Genomic DNA, 26,039 nt, shown 5'->3' with positions numbered 1-26,039 from the left:
GCTTATGAAGTACCTACGAAGATTTCTAACAGACATCATTTCAATTAAAGCATAAAAAAGATGTTAGCTATGCACGCGTACCACATGTTACACCTTCAAATTGAGGTCTAAATTTCTAAATTAACTTGATATGCCATAACAGTGGAAGAAAATGTTTTGATTTGTGATCAATAACACAATCCTAGATCAAGTTGTTGATCTATGCGGTATATCATCAAATTGAGAGGCTCAAATAATCATGCAAGAAACTCTTAAATCCTATCACCATTATCCGTGATCAAATTCCAATGATGCTATATGTATCACAAGCACATTCTTTGGCTTAGATAGACTATATATTTAAACCAAATTTTGTAATCCACCGGATGCTTACAAAGAGTAAAGGCTCATTTGGCATAGCTTTTGGTGGGCTAAAAAGCATCTTCTGACCCTCCAAAACTACTTTTAGATGGAATAAAGGTATTAGGTAAAAAAAATCGAAAAGATATTTTAGCTTTGCGAGAAAGCCCAAAACGTCTATTTGGGAGAAGCTCCAAAATATAGCTTCTTCGGAAAAGTATTTTTAGCAAACGTCGAAAAAATGTTTTAGATTTATAAAAAATAAATAGACCAAAATACCCATGATAAAATTATATAATTACAGAAAATGTACCTTTATATCACAATGCACAAAAAAAGAAATTTGTAGGAGCCCTAACAAACAAAGAACCCTAATTGGCTTTGGCTTTTTCCTTTGCCTCATAATCAAGGTAATATTTATTTCATCCCTTTTTTTTACCATCGTTTTGTCTTTTGTTTAAAGAAAGAATTTTTTAGCTTCACTCTTCATTTTATCTTAAAGAGCCTGATGGTATTAACAACAATCTGTGATAGAGATGGACAAAGCCTTCTCATCATCATCCCTCTCTTCCATCACCCAATCGATCTCTCATTCTCCTTCCAAAACCCTCTTTTCATCCTCTTTTCTCTCTCTCATTCTCCTCCATCATCCATTCTCTCCCTCTCCATCCCTCTCTCTCATGCTAGAAATGCCAACCTTGATCTCGCAGTCCACGGTACACCGCGACATCGCAGTCCACCTACTCTCTCCCTCTCTGTATTTAGCTCTTCAATCTCGTAGTCCATAGTACACTGCGATATCATGGTACGCAAGAATGCGGTCCACCTTTAATTGTGGATTGCAACATCGCGGTCCACCTTTCAGCGTAGATTGTGACATTGCAATGGACCACGATCCACCTTTCAACATAGACCGCAACATCGCGGTCCACCCACTCTCTCTCTCTCTGCTTATCTCTCAAGATTGATCTCACAGTCCACGGTACACCGCGAGATCCTCTCTCTGTTTATCTAAACCAACCTATAATATCTCATTATGCATAAAAAAAGTCGGAACAAGAAAAGCATTGAAAAGAAAAGTATCGTAAAATCTCACTCCTGCAAATATGCTCGTGTGTCTCTATATTTTTTTTCAAAAATTAGTTCCTAAAATATTATATTAATAAAAATATTAATATATAATAATAATATTCTATATCAAAATATTGTATTATACTATAAATATAATATTATATTACATTATATCATAATACATTGATATGCTGTGTTATATAATATTAAATTATGTTATATTATCATGTTAAAGTATACAATATTATATTAACTATATTAGAATGATATTATATTACATTACAATAATATTATATTATATCATATATTTATGTATTAATATATATTATTTTTTATTATACTCTGCTGTATAATACTATGCAATATTCTTTATAGTCATTTTGCCACACCAAAAAGTACTTTTTCAATTTGTTTGTTAAACATATATTAAAGTTCTACAATACTTTAGAAATATAGTTATCAAACAACAAATAGCTTTTTATAAAAGCTCTACTTTGACACAGCTCTACTTCAAAAAGCTCTACTTCTGAAAGTTCTACTGCCAACAATTTTGCCAAATAATTTTGTAGTCCTACATTAACGACTAGTTATTTACCATTTTTAAGAAGCCAAAAGATCATGAGAGTTGGACTAGGAGCAGACAACCTGAGATGGACCCGACTTGAATAGCTCAAGACATGCAAATTAGAGATGTTGGACTAGGAGCAGACAATGTGCCCAAAACTAGCATTCCAATCCAAACAGCCAATCTGGCATATTTATTTAGAATATAAATACATAGTATACATCCAAACTAGGAGAACTTATTGGCTGGACTAAGCCCACCTCAGAGCTGGTGGCTAGTACAACCACGCAGCAACAAGCATAAAGATAGATAAAAAAAAAGGGTTTGTGCACATTGTTTTCTGGTTGGACTGGTCCACCAGCTTAGTGGTAGATTTGGCCCAGCTAAAAATTTCACCCAAACTTGATAGCTTCTTGATATTGACCAAATTGATAGAGTTTCCAACCCAAGTCTAAGATTTTCCAAGTCATTGAAGTTCTGATACAATCACGCAGATATCTTGCAGCGTTCATTAAAAACACAAACACGATAACCATCCAAGCCAGGCGTCTAATCCAACTTACTAGAGTTTCAAAGCCATTTTCCTTGGCGGTCAAGTTTCCTACAATAATATTAGGCTGGCCAGAAAAAGGGTCAACGGTAGGCACCCCTTCGGATGAAGGACCTGGATTTGCGAGTGAACCAAAGAGAAAAGCAAACGGGCGGCCACCAAAGAGGAAGGAGAGCAGGATGCAGAGTAGATCGGTTCGTTGTGAATTAGGTTTGCATGCTCACCACCCGCCCATGGCGTGGCGTGGGACTCCTCACTTCTAGTGGTGGTTGCGAATCGGTAAACGGCCTCATTCCACCCCCCCCCCCCCCCCCCCAAGACCCCGAGCCCTGAACCAGTCAAGCCCACCACCCTTCCGCTTCACCCTCCCTTATATCTCTCCCACCTCTCCAACCACTGTTTCACAGCTTTATCGCCATATCTCAGTCTCATTAGCTCCCAAGAAGAAGCTAGCTAGGGGAGGAGCAAAGCAAGAACAGGGAGATGGAGGGTCGATACTCCGGCCGGACGATATCCGGCTCCATTGTGTCGGAGCTCGAAGGAGCGCTCCTCAAGGACACCGACCCCTTCCCCTACTTCATGCTTGTCGCCTTCGAGGCATCCGGCCTGGTCCGCTTCGCCATCCTGCTTCTCCTGTGGCCGGTCATTCGCTTGCTTGACTTGCTCGGCATGGGCGAGCTGGGGTTGAAGCTTATGACATTCGTGGCGGTCGCCGGGGTCCGGATGTCGGAGATCGAGGCGGTGTCGCGCGCGGTGCTGCCCAAGTTTTACATGGATGATGTCGACATGGCGGCGTGGGGCATGTTCAGCTCGTATGAGCGGCGGGTGGTGGTGACGAGGTGCCCGAGGATCATGGTCGAGAGGTTCGCAAAGCAGCACCTGGGTGCCGACGAGGTGGTCGGGTGCGAGCTCGAGGTTAACCGGTTCGGGTACGCCACCGGGCTTCTGAACAGAGCCCGGGGGTCGGTCGCCGATCGGATGCTAGAATTGTTTAAAGGCGATGCGCCGGATATCGGTTTGGGAAGTTCAGCGTCGGCTCGGTCGTTCTTATCTTTCTGCAAGGTGAGTTCAGTATACTGGTGCTTGGAATACGACCAGATTTTTTTTCTAAAAAGATTTAAATTGTGAAATTGCACGAATTTTCGCAACAGTTTGCATCAATTTATATGTGACTAAAGAATCCAGGTTCTATCGAATGATGAACTATACGAAAGGGTTAGCTTTCCCCAATCTATTCTCCAAAGGAAAAAAGAAGAAAAAAAAAAAGGAAAAGAGGAGGGGGGGGGGGGGGGGGGGGGGTGAAGAAACAAAACTTTCGCTGCTTATTAGTCCAGACAGCATGAAACATATCCTAAATAAATTTCAGCAAAGTCCATTTGACTTTTTTCAAGCTGATGCAGCCTACATTACTTTAACTTTTTTATTCAATGGAATAAATTACTCTGTTTTAAGGAAGACCTAATTAGTCGTGGTTGAATAGAAGTATCACAAGGCACAAACTATGAAAATCCAAATGTTGCATATAATCTTCTCTGTTTTAATTTTCAAGCTTCAAGACTTCCATTTTATTGATGAAGAGTTATAGGTGTTCTCATCTGCTCCAAAAAAAAGTAGCTTCTTGCCACCACGTATTCTTGCCAATCTTTTTGCTTAACAAGCTAACAACAACCCTTTTATATACCTGGGCAGGAACAGCACCGCCCACCATTTGCTGCCGATCTCAAGCATGGCAACCAGTTGATCCGCCCGCTCCCAGTCATATTCCATGACGGCAGGCTCGTTCGCCGCCCGACGCCATTCATGGCTCTCCTCATCATCCTCTGGATACCAATCGGCATCATAGTCGCCTTCGTACGCATCACCGTCGGTCTAATCCTCCCATTGCAATTCGTCCCTTGCATCGTCGGCATCTTCGGCGGCGAGGTCATCGTGCGAGGCCGCCCTCCGCCGTCAGCGTCCGGCTCAACAAGTGGAGTCCTTTTTGTGTGCACCCACCGTACTCTCATGGACCCAGTGGTCCTCTCCGTGGTCCTCGGTCGCAAGGTCCCAGCCGTCACCTACTCCATCTCCCGGCTATCGGAGATCCTATCGCCGATCCGCACCGTCCGGTTGAGCCGAGATCGTCGAGTGGATGCAGAGAGAATAAAGAGCGAGCTGGAGAAAGGTGACCTCGTAGTGTGCCCGGAGGGCACGACATGCCGAGAGCCCTTCTTGTTAAGATTCAGCGCCCTGTTCGCCGAGCTGACCGACCGGATCGTGCCGGTGGCCATGAATTACCGTGTCGGATTCTTCCATGCAACCACTGCTAGGGGCTGGAAGGCCATGGACCCGATATTCTTCTTCATGAACCCCAGGCCGGTGTATGAGGTGACATTTTTGAACCAGTTACCGGCGGAGGCGACATGCTCCGCCGGGAAGAGCCCGCATGATGTGGCCAACTATGTGCAGAGGATCTTGGCGGCCACGCTCGGGTTCGAGTGCACCAACTTCACAAGAAAGGACAAGTACCGGGTGCTCGCAGGCAATGATGGGACCGTGAGTTTTAAGTCCGCGACGCCGTGGATGGGAAGGGTGAAGGAGGTGCTGGGCTTTCTGCTGCACTAGTGGTGTCCACGGGGCTTGGCCCATTCCTCCGGAAAAGAACGGGTTTGAGCTTGCATATTATGCGCTTTGCTTTGTGTACATATAACAGTGGATTCTTGTCTTTATGATTCTTTGATGTACTAATAACTGGGTCTCGTTTGGGTTCCAAATTTGTTTTTGCGAGAGATGGGCATGTTCTTCTTACTTGTAATTAGCAGAACTCTGGGTCTCCATGCTGCGCTTTTACTCTATTTTAGAATCATGCTTGGACTCGGCTCTTTCTCTTTCTCTCTCCTCTTTCATATATTGCGAATACGGATACATTCGATGAAATCAGTAAACAACAGGTTCCGAAGTATTCTAGGCAACTTCCTCTTTTCGCTCACAAGATGCCTTCTAAGTGGCCTGCTACATCTTTCTTTTCTCTCCTCGTTCAAGTCGGATATGTATCTATCCCGCACAAGAAGAATGCACCTTTCTCTTCCACACTTTGAGAGTAGCGCAGGTAGTGTTCGTAGTATTTTAAAGATTTAGCAGCATGCAACTCCCCGCATAGTTAAAGATTTAGCTGTAAAATAGGGTAATTGTCCCACATTAAGCACTCAGCTCTCCCATGGTTAAAAGTTTAACAATAAACGAAGTAATTGACTTGCCTTTTTTTTTTTTTTGCTGAAACGGATACTTCATACAGTACGGGTATGAATACACCCAATAAGATCAAAATACAAAATCTCGCGGAGTGCCAAAGGTAACTCCGCCTCCCCCGACCACAGGGCATACCCCGAGTGGTGGGCCGCATGGGCAGCCACCCAATCGGCTGCCCTATTGGCCTTCCTGAATACATGCTTGGCCAGAAAGGCCCCTCCTCACACAAGTAATTGACTTGCCTTGGATTTACATTCCGTGAAGCCAGGTGGACGCGACAACGGGCCTAAATATAATTAAGAAATTATCAAGCGATATGTCGTTCCTCCTCGCAATGATTGCATGACGGGCCACGATCATGATGTACTTTTGGGCCGAAACTACAATGAGACTTACTATTATATTTTCACTATACAGATTCCATTCCACACTTAAAGGTAATTAAAAAATAAAAAAATGTAATGTTAATTCTTCAATTTGCAAGTTCCACGCTGCAGTACATGTACAGTTGAAAATACAAGTTAAACTGGTAGAAAACTAGGGAGAAATTTATGGGCGATCATTTCATGATTAAAAAAAAAATGATGTGGAGGAAGGTAATTTATAAATGATTTTAAATTTTATGTAATATCAAAAAAAATATTTATAAATCTTTTACAAAAATTAATCACACGAGTATAATTTTATATTTCTTTTGGTACACGAGTATAATTTTATATCAGTGTGGATCGGCATAACAGGGGGTGGGTCCCGAATTCCAGTACGGTGATCTCCGGCGAGCCCTCGGCTCTTCCTCGACGGACGCTGCAGGTATGATCCCTCCTCCACCTTCCCACGGCCGTCTCCTCTTTCCTTCTGCAATCCACTTCTCTCGCCGGCGACCTTGGAAGCCAACCAGAGCAGGCAAAGCCTCTTCCGATTCCGATTTGGACTGCGAAGTATGGTGCGTTCGTTTTTGTATATATGCCCCCTTTTAATTCATTTCTTTTTGCTGAAAAACTCGTTCTTTTCCCTTTTACTTCCATATTTGCTGGGATTTATAGAGCCGATAGTGGGAGTGGAGAAGCAGAGGCAAGGGGTTCTTCTGATTCCTTTTCTTTGAAAATCTCAAAATTTGATCAAATTGATTTATTTTTGAAAGATTCTTCGCTGGCATTACGGTTGATCCTAAACTTTTATCCCTTTCATATTTTTCGCTGGCATTCGTCTTTATTTCTTTTTAACGGATGGGAGCTCGGGAGTGGATGATAACTGGGTTGTGGCAGATGGATTTACTTAATTGCAAAAAGTACAACTGTTTTTCTCCATGCACCCAGTCATCAATGCATTTTTAACCTTGTTGCTCAATTCGTGGGCGATTGTTGGTTGAATCACCGGAGAGATCTAAATACAATTAGGGCAGGAGATGTATTCGAATCTTATCATTAATGTGGTTTATATGCAATTATTTCGGTAAAGGTTATGTGCTTTGTCATCTATTTTGGTATTTCAGCTTTCTACATGACTTGCATACGGATAAATATTAAGATCAAAGTGTTATTCTCTTGGACATAGGATCTTAGTGATGGCATGCCAATAAATGTTCAGTTGAAACTTGTTGCGTTCCATTAATTAAGCTTTTATATGTTCTGTAAAATTTTTTATTTTTAGACTAAACTATTTGCAATGCAGGGTTGCCATATGGTTGGGTTTCACAACAAAACGCATTAAGCTATGTCTGCCAATTGGACAAAAGAAAGATTTATTAAGAGGAAACATGTTAATTTTTTTCTTTTTAGAAAAACTTAAACTTCTTACCGCCTAGTCATAATTGTTCACCTTATAATCTCACTGCTTTTGTTAGATGTCTCTCCTTTGCAACGCACTTTTAACTGACTTATGGTGGGTTACTAGCTATGCAAGGATAAGGCTTCTCGAAACTTCAAGCAAACATTCTGCTATCAGGTTGATTATGCTATATATATATATTAACTATCTTATAATACTTACCCTTCTGTAAATCTGATCGTAAACTCTAGGTTTTAGTAGCTACTGTTAACTAACTATTCTAACATGGGCTACTGACATGCCACTGAAGTTCCTCTAAACTTGGCTAAGGTTATTATTACTGGCATTCTCTAGCACTACATGTTTTTAACGCATCTAATGATCATTCAGGTTTTGAAGTTTTTTAATAAAATTTGCAGGACTGATTGAAAAGAAGAGGTTACGAAGAAGCTTGATATTCAGAAGTAACTGAGGCAGTCAGAACTTGTATCACCAGACATACTGCTTGTAAATGATGAACTGTTTCATCCTTGAGTACCTACAGAGCTTAACAAGAATTTGAAACAAAACTGCTTGCTCTAAACTGAAACCAAAAAAAAAAAAAATAAGAAAAACCTGCAAGTAAAACAGAAAGCAAAGAGTAGAATCAGTAAAACTTTGGATTTCCTATATCAAGTGATGATACAGGCAATCTTTAGTTTTTTCTACCATCTCCACCCAGGAGATTATTACTACAATTCTGATTTGATATCGTTATGTTGCTTACTGGTTCTTGCTTTCATAACCAATTTACTGCTATGCAGAAAATAACATATATGTTCCCTTATTGCGGTTTTGGTTGCAGAAAATGTTGAACACAGTCTAGGTCAAAATATCTTGGCATCTAGTTTCTTTTGGTTCAATTTGAGAGTGGCTGTAACTACATAATATATTTATGAAATTAAGTTTGACCAAGAAAATTAGAACAATGGAGGTGTATTGAAAAATGTAAAAAACTTAAGCATATAAGCTACTAACTTAAATGAAATGTCTAGTCTGCTATCTGTTTAATTGTATATTACATTATAATGATATATCTATGTTATCATGATGCAACATACTATGTAGAAATTCTTACATTTATCAGAAGCAGATTTGGATGTTGCACTCTAATATAGTAAGCCATGTATATTAGTATCCATAACTTTAGTCCAATTTTCTTACATGTGTTTGACCTAATACAAGCAGTTTTGTCTGAAACCATGCATTCTGGAAGAAAAATTTCTGACTTGGTATAAAACATGCTGAATAGTAGCTGGAAGAGATTTGGACTCATTTCTGTTTCTTGTCTTGGTTTGCTGGGTTATAAAACATCAGAATTATATATGAAAGCCTGTCATCACAGATTATTTTTTCAGATCATTCCTATGTTTTCCATTCGCGCTTTATTTGTATCTGAAATAAGTTATAGAATTATGCTCTTTGGCAATTTTCTAGGTTTTTTTGTTCATCCGACTTTTTTCATGAGATGTTTTTGGTAGATCTTTCTGCCTTTGTCTGCAGAGTAATTAAATATATAAATAAACAACAGATGGGTTCCTTAGAGCCATGTAAAGGGCCTCTTCTTCTTACGACATGGATAACAGTAGGTTATTATAGTTGTGTTAAAAAGGCCTACAATAGTTTATGGAGGGGTTGACCCCATTTACACATTCTGATTAAGGCCTATAAATTTAGGTTTATACTGTTTTAATTGTATATCTATATCCTTATTATGTTTCTGATCATGCATTACTTGCGGTATACTTCATGATTGAACCAGACCTAAACAATGAGCCTTATCTTCTTACTATTTATCTGAGTTACAAGCCATCAAAGTTGTCAACATTTTACAACTAGCTCTTATCCCGACATTAACTTCCTCTGGCTGGATCCTTCCCCGTATAGGGGGATCTTGGAGGGCCAAATTTTTCAGGAAAAAGGGAGGGAGACTAACCTGAAAAATAATTACTTAGATCCACATTTTTTGGGATGCACCATCCAAGATTCTAACGCGTAACCTCTGATTGCTAAGTAGAGGGGTGTGACCACTAGGAGAAGTTTCATGTCACAAATTCCTTGTTTTATAAACTTAAACTGTATCAACTGATTATTTAGGAAGTTGGATCTATGAGTAGAGAACTGAATTTGGCATGAAAAGCAAGTAGCAGCTAATGCTGTTGTTTCTTCATGAATTACCATATTCTGTTCGTGAAAAATTGGATCTATCATAACTTCATAAGGGATTCTGAAAACAAGTACATTTCTCCTGTTGATATATTGTTCAGACTTCTTTGGCACTTCCATTGTATACTTATCCTGTGTCAGGGGTTGCACCAGCTGAAAATCTTCTTGATTTGTACTACGGGAAGTGGAGATGAAGTGCACGTTTGAGGAGTTGCTGTATTAAACAGTTGTATTGAGGTACCTCATATTATGCTCCTCTTTCACCGAGGCTGATATCTCGCTAGCTTAATCAGCAGGTTTGATTTGTTGAGGAGTCCTCCTACTTACATCTGCAATTGCCTGCAGCAATATTGCAATAGGTATATTACTATGAAACATTAGTTGAATAAGGAACTTACTGAAAATTCTTGCAGTGAGCGGGCTCTCAGCTCTAAGGGTTAAGAAGAATTCACTGACCAGGTGAAATTGTTATATATATATATATATATATATATGATTATTACTCCACTGAAGAAAAAGGAAAAAATGCTGATTATTAAAACAAACAAGTCCTTGTTTGATTGGACAACTTTATACACATGGAGTTTGTACAAAATACTAGCTAATGTTCCAGTGGGACGTGAGATCCATCATTCATTGTTTGGAATATATAATTTTTAAAATGTGATCCATTTACAAATCCATTATGTACATATATCCGGTCTTATGCTTCGGCTGAAGCTGCTGGGCATGGTTAAGGTCTCTTTTAAAAAAATGTTGTCTTTTATATGAAAAATAAAACATTTCTGCACCTAACTGCACCTTATTGTGTCCATTGCATGAGCAATGACTTGAACAGATGCATATGTAAATTCTAATGCATCCATCAACTTGCCTAAATGAAAAAGGAGCTGATGACCTCGAATGGGCCATTGGCATCATTTGAGTCCGTCCTGTTGAATTAATCACATGGACCATGCATATTGAACTTCACATAAATTTATTGAAAAAAGAGATCAAACATCTTGCAGATTGATGGATCATATCCATCATCAAATAATCCTTTATCTTGTGTAAGTTTTTTTTTTTTTTTTTTAATCTAAAGAAATTATTTGGAGCAAGCGTGTGTAAACATGTCGCAGTTCTCAATCCATTAGATAGCTGTACACGCAGTTTATTTACATATGTCGAATAATCCACTGAACTTGAGAGATTACGTTTTGTATATCTTTTCCTCTCAAAGTAATATGGAATGGAGCAGGAACGTATAGAGCCTTACAAACAATTCCATAATTTGAGTTCAATATTAGAATAGAATGGATTAAAGAGATAGAACTGGGAGAAGTCTGATAAAATATCCAAGCAAGTACATAATCATAGAGCTTTACAAATGATGTATACCGTAACTTGTGTTCAATATTAGAAAAGAATAGATTAAGATAGTAGATCAAAATAAGTGTGTGATCAAGCTGAGATATCTTGCACCAAAGCAATAGATTCCATCAACTCTCTCAGTCGGTTTATTTTAGATCAAAGAATGCGAATTAACGAATCTTAGGAGAAGTTTCTGTGCAGTTTCTGGTCATAAGTCGCTGTATATAATAGTACAGGTTTCATCTATTACAGCTCAAATACTTCTTTTCCGGTCTATATTTCAGCAACACGACCGGGCAAGGTTTCTCCAAGGTCAATGATATCTGCTTCCTGCTTGTGTGGTGATGATCTACAGCTGATCAGCTGAACTCTTCTGAATGGACGGTAGGTGATTGGACTTGGCAATGGGGGGAATCCGAGATAAGCGTACCCTGTGTGACGTTCCGCTATAGCCGGCGCTGGCCGGTTAGAAACCAGCGCCTTATTCCACCGCAATCATAGCCGTCGATTATCCACTTGATTCCTTCTGTTGTATCCGACGTCTGACGATGATTAGCCCAACTCGCGTCGCGCTGTTCAGGACGAAGCAGCAGATTCGAAGGAGATCCATTGCAAATTACGCAAAAGCCCTTTGATTTCGATCTCGCAGGGGCGATTTGGTAATTCCGGGTCCTCCATGAATCAGGTGCCATGTTTGACCGAACGGGGACAGGTCCACGTCTACGGCAGCAACGCCGTAAGGTGACGAACCAATGATTTGCTTCCACGTGTTCTTGACGTTATGTTCCGTACTATCGGGGTCGTCGGCCACAAGCTGAAAGCCTAAAACGCGCAAGCGGTTCCGCCGTTGAATCCAGCGCTCAAATCCATTCCAACCTTTCTTCCCCCCAGCCCTCTTATTCTCGGTCTCTGGATGTCGGTCGGAGAACCGCTCGGTGACTCGTGGTCTCCCAGTCACCGCGACTTGTCTTCTCCCCCACGTCTCCCCTCCTCCTCTTTCTAGGGTTCCGTCGTCTTCGCCCCTCGATCCGCGAGGAAGTCGGGTAAAAACGACGGAAGAGATTTTGAGAGACCTAATTTTTTTATTTTTTTTCCCCCAAGTAATTCGGTTACTTGATCTCCAATTTCTAATTCCTTGCTAGAATTAGACGAGAAGGTCCGATTTTCAGCCCTCCTGGTTCTCAAAGATTGGATTTTTATTTCGATTTGGATCTGGAGTTTCTTTGGCCTTTATCTACTTGAGGTCTTTGCTCTGAGGTCATGTCGACGGCGTCGTCGTACTGGTGCTACCGGTGTAGCCGCTTCGTAAGGGTGCGGCCGGAGGACGCCATCGTCTGCCCCGACTGCGAGGGGGGGTTCCTCGAGGAGGTGGAGACCCCTCCCCGACTCGCGGCCGCCGCGGCGGTGGAGACCCGCCACCGGCGGTTAACTGCCGGCGCCGCTGCCCCCAACCGCCACTCTGACATGCGGATCCGCCGCCGCCAGCGCGCCTCCGCCGGCGACCGCTCCCCCTTCAACCCCGTCATCGTCCTCCGCGGGCCCTCCGACGGCGGCGGCGGTTCCGATTCGGATCGCGCGGCCACCGGCAGCTTCGAGTTCTACTACGACGATGGGTCCGGCTCCGGCCTCCGCCCCTTGCCCTCCAGCATGTCGGAGTTCCTGATGGGGTCGGGTTTCGACCGCATCCTGGACCAGCTGGCACAGATCGAGATGAACGGGGTCGGTGATGGGCGCGGGTGCGACCACCCGCCGGCGTCCAAGTCCGCCATCGAGTCGATGCCCACCGTCGAGATTGTCGCCAGCCATATCAGCACCGACTCCCACTGTGCTGTCTGCAAGGAGCCGTTCGAGCTCGGTGTGGAGGCCCGGGAGATGCCTTGCAAGCACATCTACCATCACGATTGCATCTTGCCATGGCTATCCCTCCGGAACTCGTGCCCTGTGTGCCGCCATGCGCTGCCTTCGGATGTTCCTAGGAGGAGCTCGCCGGAATTGGATGGCACCGAGCAATCCCCTGTTCCTGCTAACGACGATGATATGGTCGGCCTCACAATTTGGAGGCTCCCAGGTGGTGGCTTTGCAGTTGGGAGGTTCTCGGGTGGAAGGCGAGCCGGGGAACGCGAGCTTCCTCTTGTTTACACGGAGATGGATGGTGCTTTCAATGCGGAGGGTGCGCCGAGAAGGATTTCCTGGCCCTCTCGAGGGACTCGGTCGCGGGAGAGCGGAGGAATTCGCCGCGCGTTCCACAGTTTCTTCTCCTTCTTCAGACGCATGCGGCCTTCCTCTTCTAGATCCAATTCGGATTCTGGGCCGTCTTCTTCGCTCAGAAGCCGGAGTGGCTCACTTACCATGAATTGGCGGAGGCGCCCGGGTTGGGCATCAGAAGATGGACATGGGAATGCAATAGCAAGGTGGTAATGGAGACCCGGAGCAGTGAGAAAACTTGCTTTTTTTTTGCTTCTTCTTCTTCTGTTTTCTTCTCTGGGCTCTCATCTTAGTTCATCTAATTGCTCCTATTTCCATCGGAGGAGCGGAAGAGCATTTGTAAAAAGCTGAAGCTCGGTTATGTTCTACTTCCACTGTAAATAGAACAGAAATGGAAAAATTTGCGGCGCTGCTTGGTTTCAGTATCTTTCGAAGCTGCTCCTTGTGGAAGACAAAGGGAAGAAGTTGTGTCTGGGATGCGCGTCGGAAGTTAAGAAGGCTTAGGCCATCATGTACCAAACTTATTGCAAATGTTATGGATCAGAGATTCATTATTACTACTGTTTTTTGTTTTTTTTTTATTTCCTTAAGTGTAAAAGTTGCCCCCCTTTTCCAAGCTTATGTTGGCGCATCATCCATCTTTCATGTATGAAACTTTTGAGTTACATGCACCCTTCATTATACATGGAGTATTGGAGATCTATCTATCTTCTCTCTCTAGCATTGTTTTCATGTCTCGGGTTTCTTTTTATGAATTTTGTTTTGTTATAATTTTAGTTAACAATGAGTTGCACAAACTGCTGTTATTGTTTAACAAAAACTCAAGGGTCTACTCTCTCTCTCTCTCTCTCTCTGTGTGTGTGTGTGTGTGTGTGTGTGTGTGTGTGTGGGGTTTGAGGGGTGGAAAGCTACCTAAGAACCATGGGGAAACATACAACTCAGAGTCTGCAACAAGTAACAGGGCAGGGTCGATTCTCTATTGGATTGAATGGTTCATATCTAGCCCTCTACTGTGATTGGATTTTGTTATCTGGGAAACTTTGTGATTGCAAGCTATAAGCACCAAACTCGCGCACCTTTGGGCTGAATGAGTTGACTGTTAATGTGAATTCATTCTAGTGTGATTTTCAATTTCCGTCTAAATCCAACTCCTGCAGAGAGAAAATACCCCAGTTTTCTTTATGCATCATCTGGTGATATAAGTTGGCCATTCGTTTAATTACAGTGTTAACTGGTAGAAGGTATATGGGGGTAAGTTGTTCCTGCTTCTGCATTGATCCAAGTGATCTTTCTTTGGTTCATGTCTCTGCAGTAGCAATTCAGCTTTGAGGATTAGTCCTGACCTACCTAGATGCTCATGGCCCCTGTAAAGTTCTTGTTATCTAGATGAAATTAGCTTGGCGTTCCATTACATATAGAGTACGATAATATATCATGTTGAAGAATGTCGTCAAATTAGTAATCTTTGAGTATCATGTATGAAATGCATATCCTTCTGTTTGATGCAGCACTAGGTGCTTAATTATTCTTATTTGGATGGACCATCATTATCTAATTCTTCTGTGCACCAGTAGCTAATTCCAGAATTATGTTTCTAAATCAAAAAATGTTCGTCGTTTGCTTATCTATCTGATCTGCTTTTGTATGTTTTCTACATTTGTTATGGCTATTTTTAAATGCTTTGCTTTCTGTTGGTGGTTCCATGGTAGCTAACTGGTTCTCTAATGTTTGACAAAGCCATGCTTGAAAATATACTAGTTTGTTGGGTTCAGTTCAGGTTTTCTTCAGGTCTGGTGGCGTAGTTACAACCTCATGAAACTCTTTGGCAGTTTGACTGCTGCTGCTATATTGATATGGGGTAGTTGGTGTCCGTTGCTAACTTCTATACGCATTCTTATTTTGTTGTTTCAGGGTGGATGCACTTGATCTTAAATCATTCTTTAAGTTTTCTCATTATGTGCATGGATAATATTAATAATCATGGTGGTTTGCCTTCTTTAGAAAGCTGTGGTGTTATTGGTGGCTTTAGAAACCTGTGGCCTTATTCTTCACCTTTATAATTGTGGTTCACTCTAAATGTTTTAGTTTGGGTGTGTAAAGAGGCTCTACCATGAGATTGTGGAGATATTGGGGCAACAAATACTTTGAAATGGGACTATATTAAGCATATAAACAATCTCTTTGAAAATTATTCAGTGTCATCGGATTATTAAATATTAGTATACGCCATCTTCCCGAACTAACCATTATGAAATTTAGATGTCAGTGCTGATTAGAGCCTAAACTTCCTTGAGGAAAAGGAACAACTTGGAGATAAACTCAACTCCTTTCTAATATTTGAAAATAGTTGCTCTCAGACGATACTACTCTTACTACTTCTTAAAGAAACATTAATTGTACCGCTCAGAAAAAACGAATGCAATGAGATATCGTATATGCAAAGAAAGAACAATTATATATATAGTGTTCAAACGAAAATTAGCAAAATTTAAGAACTTAGAATGGCTAGAGCGAAACAAAGCGAATAAAGTAGCCCGGTTAAGCAAAGCATCAACTGCTTTTTTTATGTCTGCCCGTTGTCCCAAAGTGCCTTGGTTCATTGGATTGATGAGTTGTATTCCCCTTTCTGTGATGCTCTCTTGTTTCTTTATTCTCTCATCCATTTGGATGGCTTTCGCAGGTGGGATTCAGATTGGCATCCTTTTTCTTCTTTAAAGCTCCAATATGTGATTTTTTTCATCTCACTTGCTTTCGTCTTTCTCATCTATGGCTTTCTTCTGCTATTTTGGAGGTCAATGGCTGGTCCACCCTCTTAAAAACAGGATTTGTGCTTCCCCTGAGATTGGTCCAACACTTGGTGAATGGTGATACATTGACCCGAGTAGCTATTAGGTTAGAAAAAGGATGTCTCTATTCTGGCCAATCGCTTTCAAACCACACTAACCCAAGGAACTCAATGCTGTCCCTGCAGGCCTTCGTTCAAACCTATCATTTTAAGCAGTGCTCCTGATGCTCTTCTCTCATCTTTTGTAGGATACCTCTGTTCCCTAATACTTTTCCTTCTCTTTAGATTGGAGGGCTGTTGACTCTGTAGATGCCATTGTTCCTGACCTCCATAGCTGGTCCTCATGCATAGTCTGATGCATGCGTGCTTCATGCCTCATGGTCGGCGCGACGACCGATATCTTGCCGACTGAAAATTTATCAGTGGTTCCTGTGGTTGGAGTCAGAGGCCAGCCAAAGTAAAGAGGTCGGCATCAATCGAATGCATGCATGGGACGAACCAACCGCACCATCATCTGAGGCGTGGAGATTGAGAAGGGTGATAGCAGAGGTTGCATATGGACGGGGAAGCTGCGTCCTGCCTCCTGCGTGCTTCTCTATAAGTTGAGTCAGAATCTTGGGCCCAACCTGAACTCACAACACGTGAACCGGCATTGTACTATCTCTTCTGCTCTTTAAGAAGGCCTTCTGAGTTTGACTTTGACCTACCAAGGAATTGCAGGCCATTGTTTACCTACTTAAGAACGCTTCAACATCCACTTTATCAGGTATTGGAACAAGGTTTTGTTTGTTGGTTTGCAAAGGTTTTAGCGTTGGTCTTGGGTTTGGGATTTGAAGTGTACTTCCAAATGGAATGTGGATGCTTTATATCTTGGGTTCGGGGTGGGGCATTTTGGGTGGTGTAAGAAACTAAGAATGGATTGAGGACCTCATTACAATCTTCGAAACCTGCAATCATGGACTAAATGCATCAGACCAATGGAAAAGCTCTATGGGTCCATATGCTGATGCCGTGAAGTAGCATAGGTGATCCATATTTTACTCTTGATGCACAAACACATTTCTTGTCCATCTTTTATTCTTTACACAACTCTATGTTGAAAACCGAATGGCATCAAACCTGGAACATAAATGGGCTATATAATGCACACTCTCATTTCTAGCTCCCGGCAAATTCTAAAACCAGGATTTCCAAAGGTAGATCATGTGAGCTCCACTTTTCATCAATTTTGATTGAGATAAAAAGTTTAGGATGTATCTCCTTATTCCTTGGAATCAATTTCATAGTTGGGTCTACCGAGAATTTTCCTTTCATACTAGTTCCTCATTTTACGTTGACCTGACCCAGTCTTGCATAACAAAGGAAGCGTTTTAAAGTTAGCATCATACCAAATGATTTTACTAGTTCTATTTAATGTAATTTTTCGGTAATATTCAATCATCCTCCCTTGCAAAATGCCTAATAGACCTATTTTTAGACAACCAAAAATAGATCTATCAAGTCAGTGCTAATCAATGCTGTGACAACCGAAATTCTCTCTTTTTGCCGAGCACAACTAATGACATTATAGCACAAAAACCACATTATAATATGTACGATTTTGGATATTACATCTGTTATATATTACATGCACAATTTTGGTATATCGACTTAGAACAATCTCTAAAAATCATAAAATTTAATTATCATATTCAGATTTAGTAGTTGTATCAAATCATAGAATTTTGCTATTGTATTATATTATATCTGATCCCTAATATCTTTTCTCATACTTATTCTATTATATCTGGTCTCTCAAGTTAAGGAGATTAATTTGCATATAAAGCACTTCAATGCAGTGAACAAAACAAGCAATCCAAATTTTATTTTAATACAATTTTTTCCGCATCAACTAAGAACATGCCATGTTAGGAGGAGAGGAATATATTGCAACACTACAACGCCAAGAAGAGCCAAGCCATTTAAGAGCTCTGTTTTTAATCAAAGAGGAAGGAGAAGCAGAAGAAGCGCCAAGCCATTGATGTGGGCCGAGGTCAACGCAACCATCGACACCGCGACATGTGTACTGGAGCGCGGAGTCGTCGCTGACCAAGCCGCTTCGGCGGGCCAAGTAATGCAAGAACGGAGATCCGGGTCACGTGCCTTTTTTTCCACGTCCTCTCTCTCGTTCGTTTCTTTTCCCACCACCTTTGAGAAAAGGAAATAAATAAAACCAAGAGACCAATCCATTCCTCCTATCTTTTCATCTGATCGCTATGTCTTCGTCGTTATTTTACCGTGTGGTAAAAGTTTTGCAGTTTCGTGGGGAAGAGAGAGAGGGTAGAGAGGTTCGAGGCGGAGATGGACAGCGAGGCCCAGCAGCGCGACGGCTCCCACCACTCTTCCTCGTCTTCACACGCTACCGGCCCAACTCTTATCAGCCCATTTGGGCCCAGAACTACAGGTTCTCTACTGCTTTAATTTTCTCCTGTCTCCTCACCTTACGTTGAATGTAGAGCAATAGAGGCTGATAGATGTGAAAAAAATTTTGTCATCAGAGATTAGATTATGCAGAGAATCTATGGAAGAATGTGATGCATGCATATCGGGCATCCTTTATGTATTCAATAGCAGTTTGGGATTCTACCAAAGAAAACAGCAAAACTAGAGATAAAATATAATAACCCAAGATCTTATCCGGTGCAAAGTCCAACTTAGGACTACGCACATGCTTCGCATCGATCCTCACATACTTTTTTCATTTAAGTCCAAGTATCCTCACTAGGTTCAGTCAAATCCAATCACAAGTTTCATAAATTCAATCATAAATATCATGATTAGCCCTTAGTCAACTTAAATAGGCTCATGACATAGTTTTTCCTATTTTACATCATCATAGACTGGGTTGGCTCTGATAACCCAATGTCTCATATAAAAAAAGCTAGTCGAAAAGTGTTATTTAGGTTCCTTAGCCTATATAAATATTCACGATCTGCCAAGTGCATAACCAAGTACTTAGCAAGTAGAGATGTTCACTGTTTTAAAAAATAAGAGTTATATATTTGGATTTAGTGAAGACTCGTTGCAGCACTTACCAAGTACTTGTCCTTCTTGATCGAAGTAATATTAACTTTAAAGATGGAAATAGATTAGATGGTCTAGTTAGTAGCTGAAATGAAATTCATGTAACTCAATCTGGTTAGATTATCTATTAATTGGTCCAACAACCTGCAGCAAGACTACCTTTCATAAGCCTCTCTTTACATGAAAAAAAGCCTATCTTTCATAAGCCTCAGGTGTATATGCGAGAATAGAAATTATAGAAAAATAATAAAAAGAAGGTTTTGCTTCGCCATGCTTCTAAACAGTTGCCTCCAACACATTATTTTCATTATTTGTTTATTCTGTTGAACCTAACTAAACTTGTCTTTACATTGATTAATCTTAATGCTTGCATAAACGATGCATATCAAAAATTTATCATGAATAGCCTGTACATTGATATGCGGCCTAAAAGGTGGTGTATCATTGGGCTTTCATGAGTAATTACCAATTTCCAGAAACAACATAAAAAGCTGCAGCAGGTCAAATAAGTGGAGCATCAGTGAAGTTGGTGGAAAAATAAATTGCAAAAATTTACCGAGCTTATAGAAGCGATTCTTCTGTTCAAAACATTGAAGTAGATGGTGGTATGGAGTTTATAACTAGTTGTACCCGTAAGTCTTCAATATTTAGCTTTAGAAAGTGATGTTTCAAATTTGTTCTATATGGATTATAAAATTTTTACTATATTTCATGTGTTTATTTAATGTTTGGTTTACTGTAATTCCTTGAGTAATGGCTAACTAAAATTCCTCGACTAATAAAGTTTGTTTCGAGATTTTATTTCATACATGAATAAAATTGGAGTTGCAGTTTCGTCTCTAACTTGACCACCGGTTTGGACTGTGCTAAGCGTTCTAAGATTTGTGTTCAAGCTAACTAGGTTTTCCTTCTAAAATTTAAACAATCCAAGAATAGCTAAGCTTAGTCATTCTTTAACTAGTTCTCGTAAATTTCCATAGATCATTCATTTTACGGCTTTACAGCCAGCATTATAATTCATAGATCCTATCAAGTTATTCCTATATATCTACTATATTCAGGTTTCTGTATGCGTTTCAATTATCATCATGGGAGTAGCATGATTGTGCATCGGCTCATTAGAGCTCAATCAAACAGATAGTACGTTGACCGTAAAGTGGGCATTAACTTTCTTGCAAGCATTCAGATTATTCATTGAATTGGTAAAGTGGGCCCAAGACCTAGAGCTACATATCTTTGCATGAAAAATTGTCAGCAACAGGTAAGTAGCAAATAATGTTAATGAGTTAACGTCAATCAAATCATAACGAATCTTTCCCATATATTCTTTAAAATTCTTCGTAATATTTTCTTTCACAGATATTCTTATTTTCCAACAATATTCAAGCAACTTTTGGACCGAAGCTTCCAATTCTAAGTACCTGGTGTGAGATGTTTTTATGAGAAATGAGAGGCACTTAAAATGTGGGATAAGGCCGGTTTCTTCCTCCTACTTCAGGGGAAAAAATAGAAGAAAGAAAAATAAAAAAGGGAAGGCGCTTCAATCTCAAACATATGGATCTTGAATGTTCAACAATGTTGATGGTTAAAATATTCAGATTGGTTAACAAGTTAGCATGAACTGCTTTTTTATTTTACCTGCTGGTAGGTGTTATATATTAATCTTCTCATCTTATAACCCTTTCTCTTTACTGCATCAATTTGCATGCCTGTATCATAAACAGTAATATAACCATTTTTTCCTAAATATTTCAACGTTTTTATTACCTTTAGTACATTTCATTATATATAAACAGTATGATCCCAAGCCACCCACTTCTTATGGACATAGTGCACTTCAGGAAATCATTCTCTCTTTCCCATGCAAGTTCCGTATTCAGAGGTAGCAATCAACCAGCAGATAAGCTTGTAGGAGAGGGAACCAATGAAGACTACTTTTTGCTTAACTTGATTCCCTTTGCTATTCGCCCACTTTTCCTTGCCGATGTGATTAGTATTATGTATTAGGAACCTAGTTTCTGTGGGATTTCCACCCCCAAAAAAACTCACCCTATATAAATATTGAAGATGATATTAGTGGAGATAAACATGAAGCTCGAGTTATCCGTCCGACCCTTCCCCAACATCCACGAGATTAACCTAAACGACTGTGACTTTGATTCTTTAAAACTGCGACCAATTGACTGATTGGATGCGATATGACTTCATCTTGTTCGCCTGCAGCTTTATGGGATTCCACGTTTCCTACCCGTACAGTCATCAGAGATCAATCATTACGTACGTGCTAAATGGAAGAGATAATTTGGACGCTATTTGCTACTATGTCCCAGGCTGGAAATACATAATTGAGAGCTACCCAATCCTTATCCATTGATTGCTTTGTGGCTTTGAGGAGACCAAAAACAAAAACATGAGTTCATGAACGGATAATATTTGTCCGTATGGTGCTCCTCGTACGACTGAAGTAATTCTCCTTCCTTCGTTTCTTTTTACCAAGATGATGATGATCATACCCAGATGGAGTAAAAAGTTGAGTAGAAAGATGCCACTTTTATATATTGCTGCTTCTACCAATAGAACCTGCATGTAAAAGAACTTTATTTCATGGATCATAATGCTTCCTTTAGTTAGCATTCAAAGGAAGGCCGCAATTTCTTCATACTCAAGTCGATGAGAGAATCATGACACATTTTGTGGTTTTATGTGATGGTGACAGCAAGCATATATATTATTTACCATGATGTATATGATTGAAGGCATAATTATAGATTGAAACATCTGCAGTCAAAAAGAAGACCGGCATCTTATTTTGAAAGCATGCATTTTTAGCAGCCATATTTCCTGTTTATACTGCGAATAGAGATTGCATGGTAATCGTATATACTGCAGTCGTGGGTTTCGTTTCCTCTAGAATGCCGAGCACAGGGATTGGTGGGGTTAAGCGGCCAGGCAAACAGTACTCTGATAGAATTTTCTTCTTGACTACAATACGCGGAAATTTCTTAGGCTTAGTATACTGGGGCGATAGGCTAATATAATTAAAACTTAAACATGTCCTTTTGAGGGTTGGTCATCTCTGGACGGCTATCAGGATTATTCTACTCTGTTCATGTCGCTATAAAGCTTGGAAATTCCCCGTCTCTTCCGAAGGTCCAGCTAATACAAATCTATATATCAATATCCTATCAACTTTAGAATCGCCACACAGTGAGATACGTTTGGCATTGTAATACTGTTCTCCAGACACGATTACCGACTGCCTTTATATTAATTGGAACTCTTTATGAGTGGCTCTAAGTCAAATATTTTTCCATGAGAGAATGGCTCAGTTATGGTTGTCATTTTCTGGAGTCATTGGATTCTGAGGTACTGAATTGCTGTGAATGTGGATACCCGCTGTCAAGACGAGTAGAAAGAAACAGCTGTAACACATTATTTCGTTCCTGTGAACTCTTTACTCTTTCAACCTCTAACTTTATGGCACAAGCTTTTCTTTCCAGGAAACGGGCAAGTAGGGCCGGTGCAACAGGGTTCGCCGGACTGCGGCCAGTCTGGTGCATTGGCCAGTCCTCTGAGATACAGGACAATGAGTGCGTGTCAGATGCCGAACCTATGGAGAGGCTGTTCGCTGTGTCGGCAGGTCCATGATGGGACGTAGAGCTCCCGCACGGTTGCTGGATCACGCCCACGCGGAATTCGCCGCGTGGAGAATAAATGTCAGGTGTCGTCCAAGCAGCCAACTGTCTGCGCGGGAGTCTCCCTCCTTGAAATATAGAGTTCCATCCGACCCTAGCTTAGCTGGACTTATGGATGGTTTTAAGAGGTGAAAGAGTAGACAAGCGTAATCATATGAGTTATGACACAACACCTCACGTTCTAATTTAGATTGAAGTCCAGAGTCTTCTCTTTCTTTCCGCCAAGCCAAAAAGCACAAGAGACAAAAGACCCTCTCTAGTAGTCCCAGAGACTGATATTTTACACCTCACGAGTAGTCTCTCCCCCATGGCCGACCTCCACCACCCTCTCTGATGTATATAAAATCCTCTTCCCACTTCCATCACACTTCAAAATTAAAAACTTTCTTCCTCCATTCCGAAGCCCCCAAGCTCCCTTCCTAATATTTAGTTGTTAATACTCGAAGAAGCAGACATAATGACTTCCTCCGTTCTTCTGATATTCCTCTGTTTCCTTCTCTTCCAACCGTTTCACCCTATCTCCATGGCAGCACCACCAGCAACAACAAAGACTAATAAGCCCCTTATTTTGCCGCTTAGGACCCAAAAGATGGCTTCTTTATCACTCCCTGCTCCTCCAAGCAAGCTCCTCTTCCATCACAATGTCAGCCTCACCGTCTCTCTCTCCGTCGGCTCGCCGCCCCAGAATGTCTCCCTGGTTCTCGATACCGGCAGCGAGCTCCCCTGGCTCCTCTGCGGCTCCAAAACATTGCCTGCCTACCGTCCCCGCTCCTCCTCCTCCTACTCCCCCATCCCCTGCTCCTCCCATACCTGCCGCTCCCAGACCCGCGACCTCCCCATCCCGGCCTCCTGCGACGCCTCTCGCCTCTGCCACGTCGCCATCTCCTACGCCGACGCCTCCTCCTCCGAGGGCACCCTCGCCTCCGACCTCTTCTCCCTCGGCGCCTCCCGTCCCCTGCGCACCGCCTTTGGTTGCATGGCCTCCGCCTACTCCTCCGCCGCAGGCGACCCTGCCGTCGCCGGCATGCTCGGCATGAACAGGGGCTCCCTTTCGTTCGTCTCCCAGACCAACACCCGCCGCTTCTCGTACTGCATCTCCGACCGCGACTCCTCCGGAATCCTCCTCCTCGGCCACTCCGCCCTCTCCTTCCCACCACTCAACTACACTCCTCTCGTCAAAATCTCCCTCCCCCTCCCCTACTTCGACCGCGTCGCCTACTCCGTTCAATTGGAAGGCATCCGCGTGGGCTCCGTCCTCCTCCCCATCCCCAAATCCGTCCTCGTCCCGGACCACACCGGCGCCGGCCAGACCATGGTGGACTCCGGCACACAGTTCACCTTCCTCCTCGGCGCGGCCTACGACGCCTTAAAAATCGAATTTCTTCGGCAGACCAAGGGCGTTCTCACCCCCTTGGGCGAGCCCAGCTTCGTGTTCCAGGGGGCCTTCGACGCCTGCTTCCGGGTGCCGGAGCGGCCGCCGCTACCGCGTCTGCCGGAGGTGGTGCTGCTGTTCCAGGGGGCGGAGGTGGCCGTTTCCGGCGAGCGCCTGCTCTACCGGGCGGCCGGAGAGCGGCGAGGAGGAGATGGGGTGTGGTGTTTAACGTTCGGCAACTCGGACCTGGTGCCGCTCTCGGCGTACGTTATAGGGCACCACCACCAGCAGAACGTATGGGTCGAGTACGACCTGGAAAACGGTCGGGTCGGGTTCGCGCCGGTCCGGTGCGCCCTCGCGAGCCAGAAGCTGGGTGTGGTCCTATAATCATCGGGATTGACTCTTGAACCTTATTTCTGGGACGGATCCTACGCACTGCCGATTCATGGGACTCTGTGTGATTATCAGCTGACCTTGGCCGTTCGATTAGTCTGTAAATCCGCGGTGCTTGGTTGCTGGACGGAGACGTCGGCGCTTTTGGGTTCTGGTGATGGAAGGGTTATCCAATGGTCGAGATTGGTTGGTAGACTGAACAGGGGGATCGCATGGGTATGTGGGCTAGCTTGTACATATCTTGCAAGAGAGTTGGAGGAGAGGAGCGTATTTTACTCATGAGTGTGTATGGGATACTTATAGTTGCCACATGCAGATACATATTATACTTTAAATTTTATATATTGCCTTTTGATTTAAGTGGGTTCGGGAATTCAGCACATTGGAGATTGATTTTGGTCTTTGTATATGTTGAATTTTAGAAGGGTGCGTCAGAAAATAATGATGAGCCCAGTGGCTCATCAGCACGAATGGTTAAGAGCCTACTGGGGTATTTTTGTAGAATTGGGTTAGAAATTTTGTAAAATTTGTGAATTGGACTGTTCATTTAGAGGTCATGCATCAACGGACATTGTTCAACCTAAATTGTGATTCTTCATGCAGTCCAAAGACTAAAACATTGGTTCGATTTAGATAGATTTTTAGAAAATACAAGCTAGATGGGCTAATAAGTTTGATTACCATAGAATTTTCAACTCAATTCTATAGAAATATTCAAACAGTCTATGTTAGGATCATTGATTAATTTGTGCCAAACTTAGTTAGTTTTACCAAATTTTATTTTTATTGATTTGTGATTAATTGTGCCAAATTTAGTGAGTCTTACCAAATTCCGTCAACCTATTTTTATATATTATAATATACGGACTGGAATCTAATATTTTTTCTTTCATTCTTCTTCTTCAACGGCCTCCAAGGGTTCTGGATATGTAGACAGGAATATGCGATTAATTTAATTATTTTTTGTACCATCCTGGATTTGTAAAAGTTCTGAATTAGATGGATTGTTTAGCTGCAAGAAAATTTTATTACGTGGGAAAAAACAAAGGCCAAAAAACAGAGGTGTTGTCCGTTTATGTGCAATAATTGCTTGTTTGATTCTTGTATGGCTCCATGACAGCTGAATTAGTGGAGTCTGATTGCTTCTGTATAGTAGCTTTCTATACGCTGAAGGCAGTCTGGGTTCATGATTGTTTTTATTTTGTTCTTGTTTTTAAGATTATCATGGATGTTGAACCAGGTAGGAATTTTGGCTACAGAACAAGATATAATGTTATGGAACTGCAACAGCTCAGAAAAAGAAAAGTTTTGCAATTGAGGTATGATTCATGGTGACTTTCCAAAGGAGCTCCATTTTGATACCTTTTGCATGTGAAAATTTCAGTACTTAATTTTATTATTACTTCACCAATTTGCTATTTGGACATAACAAACGGGACTGAGAACGG

At 41.8% G+C, this 26,039-nt stretch overlaps 1 protein-coding gene and 2 pseudogenes across 3 annotated transcripts; all 3 read left to right on the top strand.

Moving 5' to 3' along the window:
* The first annotated feature begins 2,651 nt into the window (after positions 1-2,651).
* On the top strand, positions 2,652-5,396 carry LOC103704152 (glycerol-3-phosphate acyltransferase 5-like). Its single transcript, XM_017842024.5, has 2 exons — positions 2,652-3,587; positions 4,215-5,396. Exons 1-2 carry the CDS (start codon positions 3,009-3,011, stop codon positions 5,127-5,129), a joined length of 1,494 nt encoding a protein of 497 aa, XP_017697513.1. The 5' UTR covers positions 2,652-3,008; the 3' UTR covers positions 5,130-5,396.
* A 1,077-nt stretch (positions 5,397-6,473) lies between these two features.
* Positions 6,474-13,984, top strand: LOC103704154 (E3 ubiquitin-protein ligase RDUF2 pseudogene; annotated as a pseudogene). Its single transcript, XR_015968458.2, has one exon. The product of XR_015968458.2 is annotated as an E3 ubiquitin-protein ligase RDUF2 pseudogene (transcript).
* A 9,067-nt stretch (positions 13,985-23,051) lies between these two features.
* On the top strand, positions 23,052-24,951 carry LOC103704155 (aspartic proteinase PCS1 pseudogene; annotated as a pseudogene). The gene has a single exon (XR_015968457.2). The product of XR_015968457.2 is annotated as an aspartic proteinase PCS1 pseudogene (transcript).
* Positions 24,952-26,039: the final 1,088 nt, after the last annotated feature.

This window comes from Phoenix dactylifera, chromosome 8 (genome assembly GCF_051530095.1).
Source record: "Phoenix dactylifera cultivar Ajwa chromosome 8, Ajwa_hap1_PhDact_Kaust_v1.1, whole genome shotgun sequence".
NCBI classification, from domain to species: domain Eukaryota; kingdom Viridiplantae; phylum Streptophyta; class Magnoliopsida; order Arecales; family Arecaceae; genus Phoenix; species Phoenix dactylifera.
This window is presented reverse-complemented; position numbering and strand designations above follow the sequence as displayed.

What these genes read in the sequence shown, in the direction of transcription:
- LOC103704152 (XM_017842024.5), top strand. Translation starts at nt 3,009, where the DNA reads ATGGAGGGTCGATACTCCGGCCGGACGATATCCGGCTCCATTGTGTCG. An exon ending in CGTTCTTATCTTTCTGCAAG is followed by an intron (nt 3,588 to 4,214) that starts GTGAGTTCAGTA and finishes ATACCTGGGCAG; the next exon opens with GAACAGCACCGCCCACCATT.